At 32.7% G+C, this 18,654-nt stretch overlaps 1 protein-coding gene across 12 annotated transcripts in view; it reads right to left on the bottom strand.

Annotated features, from left to right (window-relative positions):
- The window catches only part of ANKHD1 (ankyrin repeat and KH domain containing 1), a 112,391-nt gene that overhangs the window by 29,683 nt on the left and 64,054 nt on the right, over positions 1 to 18,654 (bottom strand). For 10 of the 12 annotated variants that reach the window (XR_009694176.1, XM_061151468.1, XM_061151469.1 and 7 more), the window contains 8 exons: positions 18,459 to 18,546; positions 16,916 to 17,043; positions 16,579 to 16,722; positions 15,165 to 15,267; positions 7,088 to 7,846; positions 1,082 to 1,227; positions 800 to 911; positions 174 to 319 (listed from right to left, as the gene is read on the bottom strand). Coding sequence is in view for 11 of the 12 variants with exons in the window: in XM_061151468.1 (XP_061007451.1) it covers positions 174 to 319; positions 800 to 911; positions 1,082 to 1,227; positions 7,088 to 7,846; positions 15,165 to 15,267; positions 16,579 to 16,722; positions 16,916 to 17,043; positions 18,459 to 18,546 (1,626 nt within the window). In the remaining variant the exon portion in view is untranslated. The remainder of the gene's footprint in view (positions 1 to 173; positions 320 to 799; positions 912 to 1,081; positions 1,228 to 7,087; positions 7,847 to 15,164; positions 15,268 to 16,578; positions 16,723 to 16,915; positions 17,044 to 18,458; positions 18,547 to 18,654) is intronic. The other 2 variants (XM_061151476.1, XM_061151477.1) reach the window with 1 other exon arrangement.

Genomic DNA, 18,654 nt, shown 5'->3' with positions numbered 1-18,654 from the left:
AAAAAGGCATGAAATAGATTCTTTAAAAGGACATTTACTATTCTCATTAAATTTAATATAAAGAACATCTCAAAACACATGCAAGTTTTATTCATTGTAGCTAAACTACTAAGCACATGCATATTTAAAATACAAATAAAATGTTTACAAAATGAAAATAAACATCAGCATACTTCCTGACGTCCACCAGAACATGCTAATGAAAGAGGAGTATCCTTAGTTCGTTCCGATTGGGCTTCTATATCTCCACCTTTATCCAAAAGGATTTCAACAACTCCAACATGTCCTGCTGTTGCTGCCAGGATCAGTGGTGTGAAACCTAAATCAGAAAAAAAAAAAATCTCAGTCAAATTTGTGTTTTTTACTTGTTAAGCCACTGTTTTTTAATTCTTTATTGTTTTAGGAGGAAGAAGTCTTTAGGACAGATACTTAAAATCATAAAACTCCTTTAAAAACTCCTTTAAACCCAAATTTACTGACAAAACCGCATAAATACTTGATAAAAAGAAAATGCTAAGTCAAAGAAAACTATTCAAGTTTATACTCATAATAAACTTTGATACCTCTGTATGCTCTACTTTTGGACCAAGGAAAAAGCAAACACAACTTGCTGTACTTCCCTGGATGATCTATAATTTTTGAATTTCTGAATAATAATTTGGCTCTGTAGATGAACAAATCTGGATATACTTAATTGAAATATGCTAACCCATCTTTTCACTGAATAGTCCAGGAACTACTTACCCATAGTGAGAAAAAATTTTCTGACACTCAAGACTTTATTTCTAACACTTCTTACCTTTTTTGTCTCTGTGTTCAATTTTAGCATCTCGTGCTATGAGTACAGATACAAGCTCTTCATGGCCACCCGCACAAGCTAGGGTTAATGCGGTGTCATGATTGCTCTCAGTCTAGGAAAAGGAAACAAAAAAGAGGCAAACTTTTTTTTCTGTTTACGGTGGTGTTATTGATTGAAGAGCCAATAATGTTAATTTCCACAATTAATGTACAATGAATCTTTTCCTTTCCAAAGATAATTGGAATGTGCATAAAATAAATATAAATAAAGCAGTCTACTTACATGTGCATCAATGTCAACTGAAGGATACACAGGGGGTATAGACTGGGAAGCCACATTGCTTGGAGACTGAGAACAGGGTTCAGGTGTAAGACATTCTGTGTTTTGAGAAGAGCTGTTCGAGCCAGTGGGCACTCTGCTACTCACAGCTGAAAAACAATATTCATATTGCTGAATTCTACTTAAAAGAATAAAGTCATTTTTATACAGAAAAACACAGAAAACAGAAAATTCTATAGCAGTAATACAATGTAGTAGTTAAATCACAAGCTTTGGAGTCAGATGGACATATGTTTGAATCCCAGTTCTACCAATGACTTTCTGATCTTGGGCAAGTAATTTAAACTCTCAGAACCTCAATTTCCTTATGTGTAAAATGGGATGATAAGTATAGTACCTCCATTGTAAGGTTGTTGGGAATAGAATACTGAGCATGGTACCTGGAATTTAGTGAATACAGAAGAAATAGCAGCTTTTTACAGTGTCAATAGGAAGAAAATAGTTTCCAATTTAAAAAAAAGGAATTGTAAATCTTAGTTTGTAAAAGGCAATTAGATAAAAATATCCTGAAAATAATGCAAATTTTAAAACAAGAAGAAGAAAAACAGAAAGAAGATGTAGAAGAAGGGAAAGAACAAGTTAGAGTATCTCTCTCATAAATAGCACAGAGTATGTACTTTTAAAATTCAATATTTACTGTGACAATTTGCTAAAATGAATCAGTGTCTGAAAATCAAACTGCTTTAACACTGGAACTTTTATTTAGGACCTCAAAATCTAGTGTCTGAAACTGAATTAAATGAAATTATATCCTTGTGGCTCTGCATATTTCTTTTCTTTCATAAAAGACAAGAGTTTGCCCCATGGAGGGGGAAACAGGACCCATCTCAGAGGGATGTTGTGAATTGTCTGTGAGATAATATATAAAAAGCATTTAACACAGTGTTTGGTATGGTAAGTGCCCAATATATGTAATTATCAGATATTTTATAGGACTTCAGTACTATCAATCACTGCACTGAAAAATAAAACATTACAATTCACTCAAGAAAGAAAAAACTCAGAAAAAATATATAATCAATAATATAGAAAAAGACAACAAAGTTTCAGTGACGGCAATTAACTTCCTCTTACCCATGCTAAAAGTCAATCAAAAACACATAAGTCATAAAGGAAAATGTTAAGCATTTCAATGGTTGGAGAATGTTTTCTCTCTAGAATTTTAATATGGCTAAATCTCAATCAAGGATACTTATGACCAGAACAAGTATGAAAGATTAACTGTAGTATACTACTTCTTTATAAATAATAGCAAATTTTAAGGATGTTTCTACATCAGCTGTCCCTCCCTCCTCCCAACCAATATATATAAAATCATCTTGATCATATGACTTTCTGCAGCTTCCATTACCACATAAATATACACATAAATATTTAGCCATATGGTTATAAATAAAAATGATTATAAACATTTGTTTTGCCTTACAAGAATGTGCATGATGAAAACAAAGTTTTAAAACTCTGTCACTGAATGAATTAAAAGCACATAGTATTTTGCTACCCCCCTCAAAACAGCTGATAAGATTGGAAAAAAGTTCCAGAAACAAGACACTAAACTTTGATATATAGCACCTTTTTAACAGTAAGATTTTAACAACAGTCTCATACTCATTAACATATATTTACTAAAGAATTACTTTTCTATCATTGTTAAATTTGTTTATTCATGCTATCTCTTTTTGTGATTATGAAAGACAGATATTAAAAAAAAATTTAAATAGTTGACTAGAGTGCTATGTCAGAATGTGATGGTATAAAAGACTTTTTTTTACAGAGTTGGTTTTTAAAAAATACTTTAGTGCATTTAACAGCTCTATTAGCAAAAAAGTGTTGCTACGTTGATTGTACATTTTGGTACAACAGTATCCTAGAAACATTTTTTCCTCCTTGTAATAATGACAATCAGAAACATTCCACAGAAGTGACTTTAAAAGCATTAATTACATATGAAAAGTTCTAAAGATAAAACTAGAAAATAGCAAAGATTTTAAAAGTATATGTGGAATAAAGGATTTATTAAGATAAAATTATACCAGGACTATGACAATTTCAAAAATCCTAAAATGCTTCCTACGTCTGAACAAAATGTCTCTGAAAATGACCAAAACAGATCATTATCATGAAAGTCACTACATAATTCAAATTAAATTTATGTACTATCCTAAAATGGGGTGATATTTTACTTAATTCTTTATAAAATTTAAGACAGTTTTGTAGGCAATATGGAAGATAATAATGCTGCAAGTTGTTAAAACATTAAATCACTGTAATCCAATTTAGGTAACAGTAACTGTATTAAATATTTCCATATAAATAACAATCTATAAATACAATATTAACATCTACTAAAAGAAATTATTAAAGAATTTTATTGTAAATTCCCTCAAAGATAATTTTCAATTACTTTATTCTAAAACCTAAATTGACTATCACCAGATTGCTTAAAGCAAGATACTTTTGAATTGTAATGTGTTGAGAGCCTATTAAGATGCCAACAACATTAACAATGTTCTAAAGTCACAAAACTGTATTAAACCATATACACAAATCATATCTTAATATAAAAATAATAAGGGAAATTGTTATTTGATACAACTTAGAATTCTAAGAAAATAATATCTTAAATATAAACTCAGAACTTCCAGTTGAATCAAATGGATGCATATTATATCTACGGTTCTTAAACCTGGCTGAATTTTTGAATCTTAACATTTAACTAGCAACTTAATTTCCATTAGCCTCAGTTTTCAACAGAAAAATAGATGGGAGATGGACTTATTTTCTAGTATTACTAAATAGCTCGTGAAATTACATATATAAAAGCATTTAGCACTGAGCTTGGTAAATGGCAAGCACTCAATAAATGTAAATAAAGTGGTATTAGTTAATTTTTTTTAACTAAGGAACTTTATATATTAAGAATGAAAATTTTGCTAGATGTTTCTAGAACTCCTCAATGGTCAAAGCTATTTTGAATTTCTTTAAATTGCTGTTTATTTTCAGACCTTTATTCTAGACATTTGAACTGAGAATCACTTGGTATTATGATAACTTCAAAAGCCCAGCACTTACTTTCAGAAGAAATGGACCTGAAGTTTCCAATTGGAGTTTCCAATCCGAAAGTATACATATATTCTGGCTGGGACTATATCAAGTATGATACATCTAAGACTAAACTGCTGTCAGTCAACTACTGAAGTTATAACATTAATAAATTATGTATCTAACTAACTCGCTTTCATGACAAATATTTTGAGATAGAACAGCAGTAAAAAAAAAAAAATCCTGGGACTTCCCCAGTGGTCCAGTGGTTAATTAAGACTCTGCCTTCCAATGCTGGGGGTGAGGGTTCAATCCCTGATCAGGGAACTAAGGTCCCACATGCCTGGCGTGCTGGGAAAAATTAAAAAAAAAAAAACAAAAAAACAAAACCGTCCTAAGAGTAAAACTTACCACTATTATCTAAAGTAAAACTGTAAGATGTATTCTCTTTTATTAATAAAGCATGATATCATATAAAGGCATGATAACTAGATTTGATATTGGTAAAATTAATTACATATTTGGCCTAACCTATAATTTTACTGACATATTAACATATCGTATAATCATGGAACTAGGTATTTACCTAATTCATCCTTATCTAATTTTTTTCACCTTCAATTAAGAAATTAAGAGAAATTCAGACTTAATAAAATAACATTTTAAATTTTGAGGCAAGTCATCCTTTTTTGCTATATATTTTAAAATATAAGCTTCAACAAAATGAAAAGTTTTTAAATAAAGATAATTTTTAGGGAATTCCCTGGCAATCCTGGAGAATTCCCTGGACAGAAGAGCCTGGCGGGCTATAGTCCATGGGGTTGCAACAAGTTGGACATGACTGAGCAACGAACACTTCACTTCACTGGCAATCCAGTGGTTAGGACTCGGCACTTTCACTGCTGGGTACCAGGGTTTGTTTGATCCCTGTTCAGGGAACTAAGGTCCCACAAGCTATGCCACATATAATTTTTAATGTATTGACAAATTTATACTTTAAAGCTTACTAACAAAAGAATATTGTATAATATGGTGGGCCAACAGTGTCACGAGACATTAATGTCTAAAAGAAAGTAAATTTTATTCATTTAGATTAATGTTAAATATAATTAAAAGATGTTTTCTAAACTGAGTTTTTGAAGTTTCATGTGAACTTTATAAAAGGTCACTTCAATTTAACAAATACTTCAGTGGAATAAACAGTATTTGACCTCCTCTACAAAAAAGAGCCTTAAATACTACCATAAAGTTAACACCTACAAGTACCCTTTAGAGATGTTTCCTCCATTCTTTAAAAATAAAAAGGACAGGTCCTAAGTTCCAACAAACTAAACTGATCAATAATGCGGATTTCATAACAGCAAATGGAGTACTTAATTAGGAACATTATAATGATATTTATAGAACACTAAGTCTTAAAAATGCTCCTTCCAGGTCATGAGTTTCATTATTATTAATCCTAATCATACTTTACACTCCAATAACTGCTTTAAACAAATTAGAAATCAGAACCATAAGTGAACTATAAAGTTATTCAATATTTATAACAACTTGCAATGCTAATAACACAAAGTTGATCTGAGTGAAGTGGTTGTGGGCTGAAGACATAAAAAATAAAATTAAAGAATAAAGAATCTAACTCTTTAAAACATTTCCTAGCATTTTAATTTTCTTTATGAAAACTAAGACATTCCTCCTCTGCACAGCAATACCTATTACATATCAGAGGAGCCTCAAAGGCACTCTTACAATAAACACTGGAAGTCATACACATGCCCAATAAAATTCCTGAATTAAGTAATTTTATTCCACATTTAAAAGATTCAGTAAAGATTAGGAAGACTAAAGGCTCACAGAAGAAGAAAGGAAACTGGGAAAGCATAACTGGGATGAGAGGAGGGGAGGAGAATATGACAAGAAGAAACAGACAACAGTAAAGAAAAAAAAATGTTGCAATCAAGAGACAGAGGACTGGCCTGCCTTTGAATATCACTCCAGCTACATCTTAGTTCTTGGTCTTCATCCACTGTCAACAGCCATTCTGGCTGCATTTCTGAACTGCGCTCTCATGGAGGTGATACATTCACCAGCCATCTTTAGGAAGGTAAATGATTAATTGCACTGTTTTCCCACTGCTGCAAGGACAATGAAAGGGAAAGTAAACTTGTGCACCTCATTTCATATCTAGTTGTAATTTTCCACACAACAATAAACAGAAACATATACTTTAAATTTATAAGGCTGGTCTCTTTTTTGCTTTGGTGATTACCTCTGTCTGTGTGTGTTTGAGTGTGTGTTGGATGTCTGTGTGCTTTCATCAAGACAGTTACTACAAAAAGCCCAATCTCCAAATCATTATCAAATGGACAATACTTTCAATGTACATTAGATCTTCTAATCACACATATTTTAACAATATGGAATGCTTACAGTTTTTTTCTGAATATCCCTTTTAATTAGAACGTTTAAATTGATCTAATAAAATCATGAAGAAAAAGCAGTGTGATTTAGAGTTCTGATTTTCCAAATATGAAAATCACCAATAGGAAAATTAAATGTCTAATCTTATACGATTATCTCTAAAGCCTGCAAAGAAATTCTACTTTGAGATCTCCTACCCAAGATATGAGACAAGGTGATTTTGATACCAAAAGTCTAAAATAAAGGATCATGACAACTTTATTTCTTTGCTTTTGCAAATAACGAAAAAGAAGAGGGAAAGCACACTTTTGTGTTTTAATGCTGTTGAGTTTAGTTAAAGTCACTTCCAAAACACCTCAAGAAATGATTTTAAAAACATAGTTCTAAAAAAGGAAAAATACCAAGTTGGTGTTTTTGGAAAGTTGTGTAAAGAAGTTGAGCACAAAAATTAAAGAGAAATTATTATAGGTATATTTCTTAACCCACCTGCTATCAGGTCATCAAGAGTGTCGGTAAGCGTCTGGGCTGGAGTTGCAACCATTAGTCCATCTGGTTCTTGCACTAACAGCCCCTGATCATGTCCAGTAATAGCAATCTGAGGCTGTCCTATAATCTGATGATTACCTGATACTTTCTGAAGTTCAAGAGAATTTGTCCCATTAGAACCTAATTCACTGGAAAAGTTACACTGTGGAGATGATAAAGGCTGGACTGGGACAAAATCAATTTGTTCTGCCGATGGTGGAGACTGTTGCTCATCATCAACATCATTATCTTTAAATAAGATTGTGTCAACCTGATGTAACTCTGAAAAATGATCCTCTGGGAGACTATCATCTCCTTCCCCTTCTAGGAAGACTCCTCTATGAGAGCACTGCTGGTGTAGAGATACTGTGTCTTTCTGACCTTTGGTTTCCAGATATTCTTTGGTAAATTGCTGCTGTGTTTTCATCTGCAACTGCCTTTCCACTTTCTGCAGTTCTTTCAGTATTTTCTTCTTCTTCTGGACTTGCTCTTCTCTGTTCTTTTTAAGTTCTTCTATCTTATCTTTGTTCAGAGGTTCACCTTGAATTAACTCCAATGATTTAAGCTGTGCTTTTTCAATAGCACTAATTCTTTGTCCCAGTTCATTCAGTTTTCCTTCAGTCTCCTCTACTATGCACTCCAAAGGCTGGTATGGGTGAAAAGGTGGCAGTACGTCCTGATCTGCTACCTGCAGGGAACTGGACTTCTGCTTGGATGTACCTAAGCACATGAAAAATGTTTGAAAATGTGCCATGCTAAAAAAAAAAAAAGAAGAAGAAGAAGAAGAAAGAAAGAAAGAAAGAAAAAAAAAAACCCAGCCCTCCCCCAACCCCCACCCCCCAGCATCCTCCCTCCCAAAACCCATATAACTAATGCTGTAGAATGAATGCTCAAAGATTCATACCAGTCGTAGCTAATGACCAAACTCTTCGATTTTACATAGCACAAACAGGGATGCTGCCAATCAAAAAAATGTGACTTTTTTAAATTTAAAAAATGCAATATTTAGGATTGGATGATTTTGGAAAACAAGTCAGGGGTAGGCAGAAAAGGAAAATCAAAGAGGAAAGAATCTCAAAATTCTGCTTATTAAATTGGACTTTCTAGAGAACATAAAATCTAAAGCAGAACCAAAATAATGTTGAGGGTATCATAAATGTTAGTGTAACTGCCCAATTTTTCTTTTTACAATATTAACTGTGTAAGTACAGATTACTGTAAGAAATTATAATTTGTAGATCAAAGTGGGGAAAAGTGTTTTTCAAATTACCAAAATGTTTCTTTTATTAATTTAAAATATAGGTTGAAATTAATTCTTAAGCTATAACTTTCTAAATTGTTCATTAATTAAGTCAAACACTTCCATAAGTGTTTAAGTTCACTACCTGAACACCATATTAAACTTATATTATAAAGGACAATTATTCTGAGTTTAAGTAAACACTTTATGTAAAAATCTATGAGAGAAACAATGAACATTACCTGGGAGAAAATCAGACTTCCCATACAGGAATACTCATATTGGCAGTGTACATTAAAAATGAAATAATTATACATTTAAGTCAAGGTTTTCAGTTACACTTAAATTTACTCCCCAAAGGCAAAATAATTATCAATATCAATAATCCTAACATCTGGACATAAAATGGAAGAAATATTTAATAATCACTTTGAGGCCAGTTTAAGGTTTAATCTTGTTTAGGAAGAACTGGGGTTATTCTACAGTAAAAAGGAACAAACTACTGATATATCCTACAACATGGATGAACCTTGAAAACATTATGCTAAGTGAAGAGTCCAGGCACAAAAGACCATATGTTGTACAATCTCATTTATATCAGATCTATAGAGAAAAGGCAAATCTAGAGAGACAGGTAAGGAAAATAGTGGTTGCCTGGATTATAGTGGTGGGAATGCAGGCTGATCACAAAGAAGCATGAGAGATTTTGGAGTGATGGATCCAAAACCAGATGGAGGTGATGATCACACAATTCTGTAAATTTACTAAAAGTTATTGGATTGTACATTTAAATGAGTGAATTTTATGGTATGAAAATTAAGCAATATTAAAGTTGTTTAAAAAAAAACTAGGTGAAAAATAGTTGTCTATTCTCAAGGATTGTGGTCAATATATATGAATAATATATGTAACTTCAGAGCTTTAAAAACTACCTCATCCAATGCATTCAAAATGATTCCTAGGTCCAAAGGAAAAAAAATTATCCTTTAGATGTTTAATTGTTCTGAACTGCCAGAGACTGACAAAACTACTGGACAAAAAAAATCAAAGATTTAACTGCTTCTTTGTTAGAAGAGGAGGACTCAAAACTGCAGGTAGCTCAAATAACAGCAACATGTTATTATCATAAAAAGCCTAACAGATTTTCCCCTAGATACTGTCTTTAACAAGGTCATACAACCAGTTCCAAAATCACTAACGATAATTACCCACATTCAATTTTATATTTCTATCTGAGCAAAGTGGTGGGAAGAGACTTTATCCTTAAAGAGCAAAAGCTGTTAGCCTGTGAGATAATTTTATACCTATTTCCATAAGATTATATAGAAAACCATGGTTTGCTTTACTTGTTCAAAGTACCTCATGACGACAATTAATGGTAGGAAAAAGGAGTTTAACTGCCACAGAATCTGCAAGCTCAGCAAGGAAATTTTCAGTTGTGTAACAAATTCAATGACATCAGCAGAGTAAATTCTTAAGTTCCGCAAGCTCCTCCAACATTATTTTAAAACACTCTTGTATAGTTTCTATGTAATTTGTATTTAAGATTAAGAAAACTAGGTTAAGAGGTCAACACTAAGACTGGTAATTAATTATGACCACATTGGACATTCTCAGATTTAAAATCTTATATAAATAGTAAGATCCAAAATAAGACAAGAATTTTGAGAATAGTAACAGAAAGAAATGGCTCTAACTTGTTAAATAAAATACAAAGAGCAAAAGATTAAAAAGAGTAACTTATTTAACTGAAATTGAGACAAAAAGTCCAAAATTTAGGCAGCAGAAAAAGCAGAGAATGGTGAAATTAATGCACAAAAGGCAGTTCTTCCCCAAATATCCAGTGACTGAATATCAGTAACCATAGAAGTGTGTGATTGCCTAGATACACATCAAAGCACTAATAAAAGCTATAATATCATGAATAAGTCAGGCTGGTGAAAAATATTCCTAGAAGCTGAAGCAACTCCTTCAATTTGGGGGAAAAGGAGAGAATGTTAAACAAGTGTCCTTTTAGCAACAAAATTTTCAGTATGTAGGAAAGTAGCAGATGTCATTATATAAAAGATGTCATAAAAGAGCTCCTTCTTCCTCAAACATCTTGCACTGTCAGAGAAATAAATAAATCTATTCATTTGGTAGCACTGAGTGATATCATAAATTAATATTTAGGAACATAGGTGAAGTTACCATCTTATCTCTTTGGCGTGGTTTCTATCCTACTTCCTCAACTTTCACTTTTCCTCCATTAATTAAAAATGTTTCCAATAGGGTAACTATGATACAGAGAGAGCTTGGAACATGGCCTTTATATTTTACTGGAAGTGAGAAAATGAGGTGGATATATACTTGTCAAATATTTAGTTTACTATAGAAATGAGTTTAATTCTATTAATCATTTTTGGGTCTAAACAATTAGTCCACTGGGAAACAGAAAAATAATGGCCGAAGGAAAATAATGAATGACATACAACTGGACCAAGGTTAAGTCAGTGTCCAAAAATAGAGTATCTGTGTTATACGCCAACAGATTAAATCAACTGCTTTTACTATAAGCAGTTATATGTGAAAAGATATTAAATTTGGGCAAATGTAAATCCATACTGCCATGATTACTAATGGAAATCTACTAGAGAATATTATTAGTAAAACTTTCAGAGGAATATTCAACCTCATTTACTGTACATATAATTTTTCTATATAATTTTAATGCTTTGCTATTAAACTGAGAACTTTTCATGTTACCTACTCCAATAAACAGCTCAGGGATATAAAGCAGTATGTTAACCTAATGCTTACTTTTCATGTATATTTCTGTTTTCAATCTTTTCTCTACAGTTTAGAATACTACTTCTTAAGTTCTTAAACATCCTCTTTAAATACAATGTTACTCTGCTTAAAAATTCTTAATAAATTTCTCTTGCCTTCAGAATAATCTATATTCTTATCCTGGCATTTATTAATTTATTCAACAAATATTTAACGGCTAGTACAAGCAAGCCACAGTGGACCATACAAAGATGAGCAACATAAACCCTGCCCTCAAAGAGCTTACAGTCTAAAAAGGGAGATAAAAATGTATAAATTGAAGCACTGGCAGGTATGGAAATGCAATGGGGTGTAAAATATAGTAACCTAACAAATTGCTGGTGGGAGTGTAAACTGCTGTAGCATTCTAGAGAGTGAATTCATAGTACTTTGTCAGATAAACATTATGCATTTCTATGACAGGCAATTCTGCTCCTGAGTTTATCCCAAAGAAATTCTCACACAGATCCATAAGGGGACTGTATCAGAATTTTCACCATAGCATTGTCTGTGTTGGTGGGGAATGAGAGACAATCTGGGTACCCATCACTGAGAGAAAGGACAAGTGAAAAAGAGGATATACAGGATAAACACTATGCTACAGGTAGAAACAATCTAGAGGTAGACATACGGATGGATCTTAAAAACAGTGTTGGGCTTCCCTGGTAGTTCACTGTTTAAGAATCTGCCTTAAAGCAGGGGACATTAGTTTGATCCCTGGTCCAGGAAGATCTCACATGCTGTGGGGCAACCAAGTCCATGCACCACAACTACCAAGCCTACGTGTTACAACTACTGAAGTCTGCACACCTTGAGCCTGTGCTCCTCGATAAGAGAAGCCACCTCAATGAGAAGCCTGCACACTCTAAAGAAGGTCCACTGCAGCAAAATATAGATAAATAGAAGATATTGAAAAAAATATTAAATGAAAAAAGTAAAAACCGAACAGGACATACAGCATATCACTTGTGTAAATTAAAATATACATAAAGAAGTGAACATCTTATAAGAACTTCGTAAGAACAAAAAAATCTACAAATTAAACACATTAGAATGACTGCCTAAGGGGAAATATGTATGGGTGTGGAGAGAGTGATAAAAAGGAATAAAGTAAAACAAGACAGGAACCATGATGACAAAGTCCAGGAATTAAGTATGATTAACCCAACCTTCCATACTTGAGGTTCAAAGGGGAAGTGAAGGTGCAGGAGTGACCACAGACAGAAGGAAGATCCAATAAAGTACCACAGGAATTCAGGGAAAAGAAATGACTCCTCAAGAGGGGTTGAGGTGCACACAAAAGAAGTGTATTTTTTATCTTGATATCATTTTAATGTTTTGCAATAGATCAGTTAGTTCTAAGCTATACAACTGCATAGAATAATCAGACTCATAATTTAGGATCTCAGTAGAGTCAGTTACTACAATAAATTACATGCAATAATTTAAAGTGGCTTCAGTCAACAAATTTCTTTACAAAATTAAATTTGGGTGGTGGTGGTCCCTGGGAACCAATGTTCCCTGATGGTCCAGTGGTTAAGAATTTGCCTGTCAATGCAGGGAACATGGATTGATTCCTATTTGGGGAACTAAGATCCCAATGCCACAGGGCAACTAAGCCTTGTGTATCACAAGAGAAACCACTGCAATGAGAAGCCCGCACTCTGCAACTAGAGAGTAGCCCCCATTCACCACAACCCATGTGCAGCAATGAAGACCCAGTGCTGCCAAAAATAAATAAATAAACAAATAAATTTATTTAAAAATTAAATATGGAAAGACAAAGGTTTGATATTACTTATGTATCCTTCCCCAAGTGTACTCATAACTAGAGATGATAAAGCAAAGCAATGCTAGGAAACTGCGTACAGCACGCTTACCCAGCTTCATTTTTTTTTTTAATAAAGGTGTTTCTGAGGCCTTTATCAATGTCAGCTAGGATCTCAAATCTTTGAGAACTAACAATGGACAAGTGAAATTAGTTGCCTAAACCAGGAGACTATAGTCAAGATGGATGGAGCCTGGACGAATGGTGCACATGAAAGAAGAATGTTTGAGTAGAATATATAAAAAAACACCTGGGTAAGACTTACGGGCATGAATATATTTTAAAAGGATGCAAATATGCATAAAGACTTCAGATAGGAGTAAAATGTTATAAACTTGAAAAGATAACTGCTAAGAGGAAAAGAGTCCTAGAGAGTAAGAATCCTCTCTCCAACCCTAGTTACATATGCAATGCAGATATCTATGGACTTAGAAAAAGCAAAAAGGATCAAACAGCAAATTCATCACTCAAAGGAACTTCTCCAGAGACATAAGTGAGAAATTTTAGGCAGGAAAATTAAGAAGAAAATAATATATCTTTAATAATTTAAGATAGCTTTTTCTATCCACACAGGTATATTTTTACACCATCAATTTATTTTTCCTAATTTATAGTCATATAATATTCTATGATGCACTCAAACACAATGCATTATTACACCTTCATCCTGCAAAAAAAATGTTGGGACTGGCAATACCGCTTGGTATCTGGCAACAGCAAGTGCCAACTGTCTAGATACAAGTGTTAATTTTTTCCTTCCCTAATAATTTAGTAAAATGAAAGATTCCATAAAAGGTATGTTCAGTTTAATACTATTCAGTAAATAATAAAACATCAAAGTGAAGAAAATAAGTAGATACTAAGTATAAGAAGATATTTCAGTAAGCAAAAATACGATTACTCACTTGAGTATCAACTTAAAAATCATGTCCCAAACATTTCGGTTGACTTACATAGTAGATCTAAATTAAAAATGTCTTACTTCCTTTCTATACATACTGTGTCCTTCCTAGCTCATTTCTTGGTTATTCTGTGGCTCTGTGTCAATAAATATTTTTTCAATTATTTCTTACTTAGTACTGAATTTCTCTAGTCAAAGTTACTACAGTCCTCTATAGGATATAGTCAAACAAAAAAACAACAAAACCTGAGGCTTTTAGGTTCAAATACTTTACTAAAGCCTATTAGCTGGTTAGGATCCTCAGATTCTTAACAAGTACATGCTTAATTTGCTTTTTATTTCTTAAGACTAAAAATAGCAGTCTTCATTTTCTGAAGTTAGAATAGCTTGGAAGCCAATGGAAAACTGCTAGAATTAGCTTAAGTCAGAGAGACTACAGAAAAAAAAAGTTGTATTAAAGATACTAAAACAAATGTTGTGAAGTGATTGGCCTCCAACTAATAAAAAAATAAAAAAATTAAAAAAAAGATACTAAAACATACACACTTGATTATGATTTCAAACATCTACAACTTGTCATATAATGAATGAAATATGCTTATAAGTTGGTTTTATCTGTAATAGTTTTTAATACTTTACATATTACCTATTTATTTCAGAGAGCTCAGATATGACAACCATAAATGATTATCAAGTGTAGGTACTTTATATCTACAAATGAAAATGTAGCAGAAAAACAACAGAGCTCATAAACTTGAGTCCTTTAAACAGTGTATCGTCCTCCTTAATATTCCACTTGACTGTTATTCATATACTTTTTAATAGTTGTTTGTCTATGTTCACATACTGACAGATGTTAATCCATTCAGTGAAATGGATTTCATGAAAGAACCTAAATATAATTCTTAAATTGACACTCAATGAATTGCATCAATGATAATAGGACTTGACTGATAGCAAACACATATTTTCATTCTTCATATTATTGCTACTTTAATATAATGAAGTACTTGGTATATGCTTATTTTTGGCAGTGCCAGATGAAAACTACACCTAGAAGTATGTTACCATTTTAATAAATCATTTTCCTAGTACTTCTGTCTTTTCTATTTTAAATGGTATATAAGATGATTAGCATTTGTCAGAATTACCTACCTCAATTCTAGATATACAGTAACTGTGTACCATGAAAGTATCTTTATGAATTCACACATTAGGTGATAAAAATGCCCATTTTAAGGAAAATAATTCAAGAACTAACCTTTTTGTACTCCTAAAATGGCAGGAGAATTCTCCTGTAAAGTTCTGTCAGGTTCCTGAGGAGGTACAACCATGGCGAGAGTATGCATTGGCACACGTGGAACCTAAAAAATCAACTCAGAAAAAAATGATCTCAGACCAAAGAATAAAACAAACGTCCATAAATGAAACAGAGATCTTGTTTTAGATTTTCTTCATATACCAGCAAATGAAACAGAGATTTTGTTTTAGATTTTCTTCATATACCACCTAATTAACTTTCTTTAAAAGAAGAAGAGTGAAAGGAAGATGAAAAAGGAGCAGCAGGATTGTTTACCAAGCAATAATTTCTGACAATACTGATAGGGCAAATTCAGGCAATTTACACATAGTCCATGCTTTAAGCTAAATGGAATTAATATCACTCTCTTGTTAAGGAGCAAGCCTTGCTGGTTTCAATTATAGCTAAGAGTAAAAGTAACATATTCAACTGATCAATTTACCCTTGTTCAAATTCTATAGGTCAAAAGAAAAAAATCCAACATATTTCCCAAATTAGTGTATTTCAGCAGTTCTCAGGATACCGTTGTAGAAAAGAACTTAAGATGTCACTGAACTTTGTATACTTATTATACTCTCTACATTCTCTCTGTATTTTTAGGTAGGTTTAAAAATTAAAGAATCTTTGGTGCAAATATCACTCACACTTTCCTTATTGACAAGAGTAGCTATCTCTAGGATATCTCTAGAAAAGGTATTTCCAGGATATCTCTTAAAGAGTCCTTTGGACTACAAAAGAGATCAAACCAGTCAATCTTAAAGGAAATCAACCTTGAATATTCATTGGAAGGACTGCTGCTGAAGCCGAAAAAGACTTTGGCCACCTGATGTGAAGAGCCGACTCACTGGAAAAGATCCTGATGCTAGGAAAGAGTGAAGGCAAAAGGAGAAGCGGGCGGCACAGGATAAGATGGTTAGATAGCGTCACCAACTCAATGGACATAAGTTTGAGCAAACTCCAGGAGACAGTGGAGGACAGAGGAGTCTGGCATGCTACAGCTCATGGGGTCGCAAAGAGTTGGACATGACTTAACAACTGAATAAAAACAAGTAGGATAATTAACACTCTTGGGAGGTACTAAGGGAAGAGCTTTCTCTTGTTTAACAACCCTAAAGACCTAGCTGAATAAAAGGACAACTTGGAATACTTATATGGTATCAAGTGTGTTTTTCTTTTTAAGAACTAAACACTATTTTCAGTAAATAAAGACAATTTAAAAATTTCCATGTACTTTTCAAGAAAAGCTCAAAAGAATTTAGGACAAGATTTATTCAAATTTTAAAAGAGAAATAAGCCCATTTTATCTAAGACTAATTTTAAACAAAAATTTCCAATTTGAAGAATATTTATAAGTTTAAGTTCTATTTTATATTACCTGAGATTGATCTTGAGAAGGTGGGGTAAGCTGAGTCACATCTGTGGTAGGAACTGACAGAACATTGTTTGGATAATCCAAAAGATAAGAAACAACATTAGTATGACCACCTTTTGCAGCTTCAATGAGCATTGTTGAGCCATCCTGAGAAAAATTGACATTGTAATTAATTATTTGTCAATTTCTTTTAATAATATGATTACTAAACACGTTTAGTTTCTTAGCTCATATAAAATCAAAACTTAAACAGCAATGAATATTAATAATATTAAGCACTAAAATATCTGAAATATATTTTAATAATGATATATAATTTCCTTATTTTGAAGTAGAATACCTTGAGACGATGAGTAGGGTCAGCCCCATGAGCCAAGAGTAGCTCCACCACTGCCAGGTGACCCCCTGCACATGCCAGTGACACTACTGTATGATCATTATTGGCTGTAGCCCTATTCACATTAGCACCTTCAAAGAAAAATAAAAAGCAATCTTAGCAAAGCCAGCTCAGACAATATAATTTTTGAAACATTTCTTTAGTACAACATAGACATAAAAAAGTACAAAAATCATAGGTGTATAGTATGAAATATTTCTCAAGGTGAACACACTTCTGTAACCAGCACCCAAATCAAGAAACAGATTATTCACATTCAAGAAGCCCCACTTTGTGTACTCTTTCAGTCACTACCCACCCCTCCAATGATAAATACTATCCTGACTTCCAAACTGATTTTAGGTTTTGAACTTTATATGAATGAAATCATATAGTGAACTCTTTTTGTGCCTGGCTTCTTTCACTCAATATAATATTTGTGAGAGTCATCTACATTGTTGCAGTCCATTCATTCAATACCACTTCTAAGATGAAAAATCTAGATTAATAAATATATATAGTTTAATATATATACAAGCACCAAATAATACTATTGTATGTAACTCTAAAGACATTTTTGATCTACTTCTAAAATGTGGCAGTATAGCCAGGTCTCAAGGTAGAGAACTTTTGAAACAATATTTAAGAGAAATGTAATTCTTCATATTGTATATTTTAAGAGTTAGAGACCTGGATATGAAGAGAAGACATAAGATCATCTGAATATATTGAAAGGCAATTTAGTAAGTTGTTCAATAGCTCTGTAATATAACCTAAAAAAAGTCTAAATGCAAAATCTTTTCTTAGCCTCTTTTTTTGGTAAATTAATTTTGATCCCCAGGAAAAAAAGACATTATTTTTAGTTCAACTACCTTTTAAAATCCCAAATGGATCCAATTAGATAGTTAAGACTACAGCAATGTTTGGTCTTCCTTCTTCCTTAATACCAGATTTATTTTATGAAAGAAAAATAAACCTATGGAAAACTATTATTTATTTAATTTTCAAAACTACCCAGCTGAACCTAATCCTAACTTAAAGTACATTTGGCGGGGGAGTACATTTGGGAAAGGCAAGGTACACCAATAAACATCCTCACATTAGCAACATGAGATTATTTTTAAGTTGTTAATATGGCTGAGTTAACTGTACCATAAACAATGGTAGTAGACTTTCCCCCCTCTATCCTTCCCTATTTCCAGCAGAACTGCCCTAAGTGCTGAACAATACTGTATCTACTATATATATAGCTGGACATTTCACATTTGACTTTTCCAACTTTTGGGAGTAAGTATATACTGTTTGGTTGATGAAAACTCAAACTTGAAACTAATAAAGATTCCAGCAAAGTACCTTATGAACTCTGCTTCCTAAGAATATACAGCAATAAAAAGACTAGAATACAATACTCAGACTACAGGTAAAGTAGTTTTAACATGAATTGCAACAGTTCAGGAACTTTTTACAGAAGTTGCAGCTTGAAAATTCTCATTTGTACTTTCTTTACCTTTGCTAATAAGAAACTGCACGGTACACAAATGACCAGCTCTTGCAGCTTTCATTAAAGGTGTTCTTCCACCTTCAGATTCATGTTCCTAAAGAAACATAAAATAATCCATCAGTGCCAATTCATTAACCATCTGTCTTAAACACTTAGTAGCAACGACCTAAGAAATAATGAAGATTTAATACTTACTCAATGC

The sequence above is a fragment of the Dama dama genome, chromosome 9 (assembly GCF_033118175.1).
Source record: "Dama dama isolate Ldn47 chromosome 9, ASM3311817v1, whole genome shotgun sequence".
NCBI classification, from domain to species: domain Eukaryota; kingdom Metazoa; phylum Chordata; class Mammalia; order Artiodactyla; family Cervidae; genus Dama; species Dama dama.
This window is presented reverse-complemented; position numbering and strand designations above follow the sequence as displayed.